This window comes from Esox lucius, chromosome 11 (assembly GCF_011004845.1).
Source record: "Esox lucius isolate fEsoLuc1 chromosome 11, fEsoLuc1.pri, whole genome shotgun sequence".
Taxonomy (NCBI): domain Eukaryota; kingdom Metazoa; phylum Chordata; class Actinopteri; order Esociformes; family Esocidae; genus Esox; species Esox lucius.
Window position 1 is genome coordinate 19,855,536 of NC_047579.1, and position 8,030 is coordinate 19,863,565.

At 42.6% G+C, this 8,030-nt stretch overlaps 1 protein-coding gene across 1 annotated transcript; it reads right to left on the reverse strand.

The window, feature by feature from the left end:
* Nucleotides 1-4,033: 4,033 nt before the first annotated feature.
* socs3a (suppressor of cytokine signaling 3a) lies at nucleotides 4,034-7,659 on the reverse strand. The gene is made up of 2 exons (XM_010874319.4): nucleotides 7,453-7,659; nucleotides 4,034-6,445 (listed from the first exon to the last, which is right to left on the reverse strand). Exon 2 carries the CDS (start codon nucleotides 6,311-6,313, stop codon nucleotides 5,681-5,683), a length of 633 nt encoding a protein of 210 aa, XP_010872621.1. The 5' UTR covers nucleotides 6,314-6,445; nucleotides 7,453-7,659; the 3' UTR covers nucleotides 4,034-5,680.
* Between the last annotated feature and the right edge of the window lie 371 nt (nucleotides 7,660-8,030).

Genomic DNA, 8,030 nt, shown 5'->3' on the forward strand with positions numbered 1-8,030 from the left:
TTGTGTGTGATTGTCTCTACCTACTAAGAGCTGTACGACGCTTCGTCACCTGTTTATACTTATTTTGCATTGGTTCGTGAGGATACCATTAAAAAGATCCTTCCACCACGCCTTCTCCTGCTCCTCCTTGTCCAAACCCCGAAGCCGTGACAATCGGCAGTGTATCAAATACTTGTTCTCCCCACTGTACGTCTGCGAGGCGTATTGCTTAGAGATGGATGGTTTGGAGGAGGAAGGGCCAGTCTAAGTTAGTTATCTACCTTGGCCTAACTGCTCACTCCCTAACAAACAATGTTGATTTTCAGCAGGCCAGCTGTCTATGTAGCTGTCTCACTCCCTCAGCAGACCAGCTGTCTATGTAGCTGTCTCACTCCCTCAGCAGACCAGCTGTCTATGTAGCTGTCTCACTCCGTCAAATGATCACAGTGGAAGCCGTCTGTGCCTTGGTTGACTTTATCCCATCGATGGCAGGGATCAGAGCAAGACGGACCATCTATTAGGTTAGCTGATTTCCCTAAATGCAGCGTGGTTTCAGGAAGTCGGCTCGAGGAGTTGGAGAACGGGGTGGGAAAATGGAGTTTCTCCCACAGATGGTCCGTCACTTTAAATGCTGGTCTCTTCTACATTGTGTGTTTGTGTGTGTGATCCACATCTGTGTGTACACGTCCCGACCTTGGCTCATTAGTCACGGCAAAGAGGGAGTCCACGTAATCCAGTGAGATTTGATCATCAGCATACCAGTAATGTAGCGAGTGGATGATGGGAATGACTGGGTGAAAACACATGTAGAAAGGTTAAGAACCGAACCAAACCTAACAACTCAAAACCACCCATGCTTCCAGAAGGGACGCCCCATAATTAATTAGTGACTGAGAAGGTAAGCCCAATAAGCCCCAGCCAATGTCTACTACAACCCTCTCAGCTCCACTCACCAACCTGCACAGAACAGAACAGTTAAGCAGGCAGAGCGAGAGGGCCGTCACAACAATGGGGAAAATCTGATTTTTGGATGGAGACAAAAACTGCAGTGTTAAAATTGGGGTTACTTTTAGGTTTAGCCAGATTTCTGCAGAGCTCTGGAAAAAGTTAGTGTGGACAGATGAGATGAAGATGAACATGTGTTTAAAACTTTATGAGACCAAGAATAGCCACCAGAAATGTCACCTGTCATCTGGTAGTGTCAACCTCGTTTTTTTCACACTATTTCATGATAAACAATCTGCGATAAAGCCTGTGAACTCAGTTGACAGTTGATTTCACGCTGTGCATACTTAGCACATCTGATGCTGTTCTGGTTCTTAACATGTTGCTTGCTCAACCATGAACTATTCACCAGAATCCTGAAACACTAGAGGGAATGTATTCTCCAGTCTTCTACCTTCATTTATTACACAGGCTCCTAAAGTAGTCACAATGGTGTAACAAGGCAAGGCAACCATATTTGTTACTGAACAATTACAGTAAACCCAGACCCAGCCATAATGCACCACCCTATTTTTGACCCATGGACAAGCAAAAGTGCTGTCATATGTAAGTGGTGAAATGTGTACAAATACCCTCAAATAAAACTATCATTTGCCCTCATACCTATTGTTTGATTAAAAATTCTAACTTATCCAGTAATTAATGGGCACTGGAGGTGCCATATAAACGTATAAACTTGAATATCCCCAAGCAGGAGGGGGGAAAACATGTTATTCTATTTTTGAGTACAACAGTTAACTTAATATTGCTGCTTTAAATAAATGTGGATAAGAGTGTCTGCTAAGTGACTAGAATGTAATGTAATGTGACTTTAATGCCACTGAAACTTCATGGTAATTTGACTCAGCTGTCTTGTGGAATGAGAGAGAGAAGGGTAATATATCATTGAACATATATCTTGTTTATGATCTAATAGCAAAGCATTTCAAGAGATAAGAAAACAAACCAGCAATAAATAATGAATGGTCAATCAAGACCAAGTCTTTGAATGCTGCATTCTCTGAACATGGACAGGGTCTGGTCCTATTTTGACTTTTGAAAGGGGATCAGTGGACTGGAGATGATGGTAATGGAGTTTGCTGATTCGTGGGCAGTCCTCTTCCGTTCAGAGCATAGGTTATAAGTGTAACGCTGCTTCTGAAACTCAGTCTACCAATGTAAAATGTTGGGTCAGTTAACAATTCATGAATGGATTTTGACACACATGTTTGAGGTCATTGTCTTGTTGGAAGATCTATTTGCAGTGAACTTTTCAGTCTTCTGTCTTACCAGGCTAAAATATCCTGGCAAATTGTGGAGTCATTGATGCTGATTACTTTAGCAAGGGTCCCAGGACAAGTAGAAGCAAGGATTAACACTGTTACATGATTACCAGGCAGGATTACCACTGTTATCCGGGGGAGACCTCAGACAGGGCCCAACAGGCAGGAAATCAGTCCACCCACATTGCCAAGCATCAACCAAAGGGACACCAACCAACTGCAACCACCCTGAAATTAGGGCAGAGTATTGCCAGCAGAGTACAGCCCAAATGCACAATGGGCGCAACAGAGAGACAACAATAAGCCAGTGACTCCGCCCCCTGAATGTCATTGAAGGGATGGCATCCCAGTGACGATGAGAGCCCACCTGGCAAGACAGCAAGGATGGACAGTACCAAGCCTTTCCAGTCACCTTCAAATCCCTGGGCCAGGCTGCACGTAAACATAGACCATGCTGTAGAGATTCGTCTTTAGTAGACAGTTGAAAATGTGTTTATCTTAATATGTCATATGTTTATCTTGAAAAAAACAAATTATTGTGGAGATATCAGTGTTACACGATGATTCATGCAGTACAATGCAAAAAGGTTTAAAGGCAATTTCTTCCTCTTTCCCTAGAACAGTGGCCTGGGGCGTGATCTCACTTTAATTTCTAGTGTAATTCTCTGGAGTCTGGATCTACCACATGCTTTCCATGGTAAAGGGAGGAGCTTGGTAATCACTTTGAAGGTTTGATAAATTCCTCCCAATCACTTCAAAGGCAATTCTTCAGGAAAGGTTTTTAACACAGCGGTAGGCTACATTTGTATAGTATAAAATAATAATGAAAAGACAGAATCCTTTATTTTCATTGTTTACTTGGTATTGAGTGATTTGAACAAAAAAAAACTACTGTCGTACATGAGGTGAAGAAGTTTTATATTTCAAAAATTGCTAGAGCTAACTGCACTACCAATTTAGGAGTAAAGCATTAACATGTTCAACTTGCGTTTCTTGCTCAAAGGTGCATTAATCAGGTTAATCATCCCACAGTGCGCTGTGTCCTTTGAGGACATTGAAGGTGATATACTTTGATGAAATGTAAATAAAATATGCGTTGTAGATAAGTGTGCCAGTACCACCTGCAGGCAGGTCTGACGATCTGGGGTGCTGATCTGTTATTGTGGTTTGTGCCCTGTCTCTAGTGATCAGAAAATATAACTGTATTCCTGCACAGACCACTTAGATGTTAAATAACGGGGTGAGGAAAGTGATAATACCCAATGACAGAACATACGCTTAAACCAATTTAGTGGGAGTTTTATGACTGTGACTCTGGGGTGGATTATTCCTGGTAATAGAAAACAAAAATGTGCCTTGGAGCCTTACATTTCTAGCTGGTACTTAATGCTCACAAGTCAAGTTTTTTGGGGTATTAAGTTATCTAACTGTCTATCGCTTTTTATGTAGGTTATCTATTTACGTTTCTTTATGTAGGTTATCACTGTACTAATGAGATTGCTATAAGCTGAGTGTGGTGCCTTATTGGGATTTTGGAACTGCAACTCCAAACATATAATACACATTTTGTGTGCCTAATATTGTTTAGTACATCTTGAATGTGTGTTGTTCCTGCCAAATGACGTGACAAGAGGTTAAGGCACTCTGGTTCTTTTGTTTTTTGGGGGCGACACTCCTGGGAAGGAGGAGGATATAAGCAACATCTTCAGTGTCCATGGAAGATGTGTAGTGATTACAACTTTCATGTCTAAAGTTATCATAAAGCATTGTGACAGACAACAAATGAATTCATAGAAAAATAGTGCTTTTATTATAAATTATTGAAATGTCTTATAAATATAAATATGTGCAAAGTTTTTTTTTTCTGGTCTTCTTGCTTCTGCAATCGTATTTTTCTTCAAAACACTGTCAAGCTTCTACTACAGCCAGTCAGATGGCCAGACAATTATGAATATCTTTATAAAAGATAAGAAAAAAAACATGTTTGCAATTTTCTTTGTCACTAATGTAAACATTGTCTTGCTTTAACAAAAATGATAGAATAGGATTAACCTTTGATAATTCTAATACAATACATTCAATAGCAATAGCAAGCGATATCTGGTCTACAACCTGTGTCACAAATACCACCACATTCATCTAGGTATATTCCCTATCCAGTGAGGACTAAGGACTAACCCATTCTCAAAAACCATTGTCTCTGTGTGAGTGATGCTTCTTCCTCAAGCATAAAAGCAACTTTTCATTTGTATTTGTGGTACATCTGTTGTTCTATCAACAAGCTATTGGAGACATCAGGGCAGGTTTGGCTTGTTCATATGGAAAACCCGTGCCACTGACTAAATCATTACACACATTTATTTTCCCAACAATGTAATCAACACTTCACATCTCAAAATACATTTTTCTCCATTCTTTCAGATTTGTCGTTTACACTCGGTAACTTTGGGCAATATTTGGTTCACAGTTCTGACCTTTTTTTCCTCAAACAAAGACACAAACATTGACTCAAACTGTGGCGTTGGTGGTAGTGACGCCGAACGTCAAAATTGGAACACAGGGTTATAATTCCTGTTTGCTAGGCAGTTTCCTGGCAAGGCAGAGGCGGAGGATCAGAGTTTTCCCAGAGGAGAGGAAAAGGCTTGGCGCTTCTGACCGACGTGTTTAATACTTCCAGGCACTGGCATAATGTTCATGACTAATATTCAACAGGCAGCTAAAGCCAGTTATTACAGCCAGTTCTGCTGTAATAAATGAATGATTATCATAGGCTTGTGTGTGTCTCAGCCGGTGCCACGCCATGGCCAGACTCATGGATAGCAGCAGTGGGAATCTGTGCGTCATCGAAGGAGTGAAGGTGGTCAGCATGTTGGCTCCAGGGCCTTCATAGACTAGAGAAAACGGACCTCTGGGGGAAGTTGTAAGTCATACAGTGAGGTTGAGGATGAGTAGTAGTCCTTTGATCCAATCGTTCGGGCCCGATATGACACATTGTCTGATCCAATAGCAGCACACCTGTTCACAATCTCAGTGGACGAGTCGTTCTTCCCTCTCTGTCTCTCTTTCTACAGTCATGGATGAGAGACTGGAAAGTCTGATGAAAATGCCGACCGCTTTTGGCTGGCAGGCAAATGAATGTGACTGGCTGGCTGATTGCGGGCCGGTACAGCTCGACTCCTCGTGGTAATATGACATCACTCCTGGGCGCCAACACCAAACCCCTTCTCGTTCCTCTCTCGTACTCTAACGGCCGGCTTCCCCTCTGCCTCATTGTCTATAGTAGCTCACCTATAATGGGAGAACTGTCTCTTTTAGACGCAGTCACATTTCTCTCTTTTCAATAGGGCACACTGCAATACAGTCTATACCCAGTCCCTTCATAACACCTTTTATAAGTCCCATGCCCATTGGGGACATCACATCAGCCGAGAGCCCTAGATGGGCGCATCGTACTCCTGCAGGAACTCTTTGAGCGGGTGGGGGAGCTGGTCCCGTTTGCCAGACATATCGAGGTGGCCATTGACCGTCTTCCTGCACAGGTGCTGCAAGGTGGACAGGCTGGACGAGAAAGGCTTGAGGAGCTCGAGGGGGATCTTCTCACCGCCGGAGTCGATGTAGTAGGAGGCGTTCCCCCCTCTCGTGTTCCCCGACGAAGCCCCTTTGGTGGGCGGCATGTAGTGGTGCACCAGCTTGAGCACGCAGTCGAATCGGGGCACGGCCTGCAGGTTTTTGGGGTCCGTCTGGAGAAAGAAGCAACCGGCGTCGCACTGGATGCGCAGGTTCTTGGTGCCCGAAGCCGTCTTGACGCTGAGCGTGAAAAAGTGGCGGTTGTCGGAGCTGTCGCGGATGAGGAAGGTCCCGACCGACTCAGCGGCCAGCATGGCGTTGGCTTCCTTGCCGCTGATGGAGCCCCAGTAGAAGCCGCTCTCCTGGAGCTTGTGGACAGTGGTGAGGACGAGCTGGTACTGCACCTTGGAGCTGAAGGTTTTGTAACGGTGAGGCAGCCGCATGGTGGCGTCGAAGGGGCTGCAGCTCATGACGGAGTCAAACTTGCTGTGGGTTACCATGGCGCTGTACACAGCGTCTCCCTGTGTCCTGCCCGGTGAGCGCTCGGCAACACGCAGACAGCCAGAGGAGTTGTAACGAGAGGTTAAGGCGCTCAGGTCGTGTTGTTTTTGGGGGGTGGATAGAGAACACTCCTGGGAAGGAAGAAGATAAAGGCAACAACATCAGTATCTGTGGTATTGAAGAAACTCAGAGCGACTACCCGAAACGTGTGATATGAATGGAGTGTTATATATATGAATGGAGTGTTAAGGTTATTAACTCTGGATATCCAGTTGTATCATTTTAATTACAGAAATAAAAAGGTTTATTTATAGTGGAATTGTCTAAGTATGAGGGTTAATCTAATACTCTTCGACCCATGTAACTCTCAGGGAAGCATTACGTTTTGGGTTATTATTTCAACTATTCCAATTCATCATGTGCAGAGACTTCTCTGCTTACATAGTGAGAAAGTAGAACCCATGGAACCCGTCTATTTTTTGACCTCTTGCGGACCATTGATAACCACACTAAGTAATATGATTCGACATGGCTTATGTTATTGCAGGCGCCACTTTTCAGGAGTCTATCACTACTAAACTAAACATTAGGTTTTGACTACATGTAATAGAATCAGAAGTCAGAAGTGAATCTTAGTAGCAGATTAAAACATAAGTAGTAACTTAAGTGCCTTAAGGATAAAATATAAAAAAAATATCCTTTTATGAAACTACTAACAGATCTCCAATTAAACACTATTACCATGTCCTATTTAAGCAGAGTTCTGACTTTCTCAAACTCCCGGTGTAACGAATGCCTACGGGATTAATGACCATGTTGTTTAGCAAGATGATAAATAGCATTACTATTTTGGGTTACGTGATGTTTACTCATTTACAGGAAAGTAGTGTTACTTCTACAGGAAAGTAGTGTTATTTCTATCTTTGCCCTCCGGCTCAGACAGTCACCGCGGTCAATTCCAGTAAAGTGTAGGCAACCTGACTGAGCGGAATCCTTGAATCGTTGCGTAATTTTATACACAAAAGTTTCATGAGAAAAATGTAAAACTTAATAATGATAAGTTACATTGTCTTTCAAAATATAATATGAAAATAGTGTAATATAAATGTAATTTAAAATATAATTATTTATTTCTTACCTTTCACGGTCTCTTTACACTTGGAGCTTAGAAAGTTTATCCAATTGCTTCAGTCCTTTGAGAAGATGTGTTTGCTTGAGCGCTTGTATTTTTTTTCTAATTGTTACAATATCCTGAAGGATTTTCAATGTATTGTACAGTGTTCTTTTTCCCCTTCGTCTGCACAGCGAACTGGACTTCGCCCGTACACCAGTCGACTCTTTGGTGATCTCGCAGCGCTAGTGAGTAGACCTCATAATGTGTCGAGAGGCTCCGCCTCCTAGGTCTTCCAGTAAGGGCCTCTTGGCAGATTGTCAGTAAGAAATACTTTTTTTAAAGGACGATTCCTGGTATTCTAGTCCCCTCCCCCACTACTCCAAAACGAAGTTATGGAGTTCCAAGCAATAACTTTTCCTGCAGAAAATTGTATTCATATACTCTGTTAGCGCTCTATTGTGTTAGCCCGCATGTAACAGCACATTGATGTTAATGTAATGCATTAATTGCATTAGAATACCAACTGTAGCCTCACTTCATGTAATGCACCTTAAAGATTCTAAGTACTGAACTCGTTGGTTTGCAGAATTTGCCTAAACTGT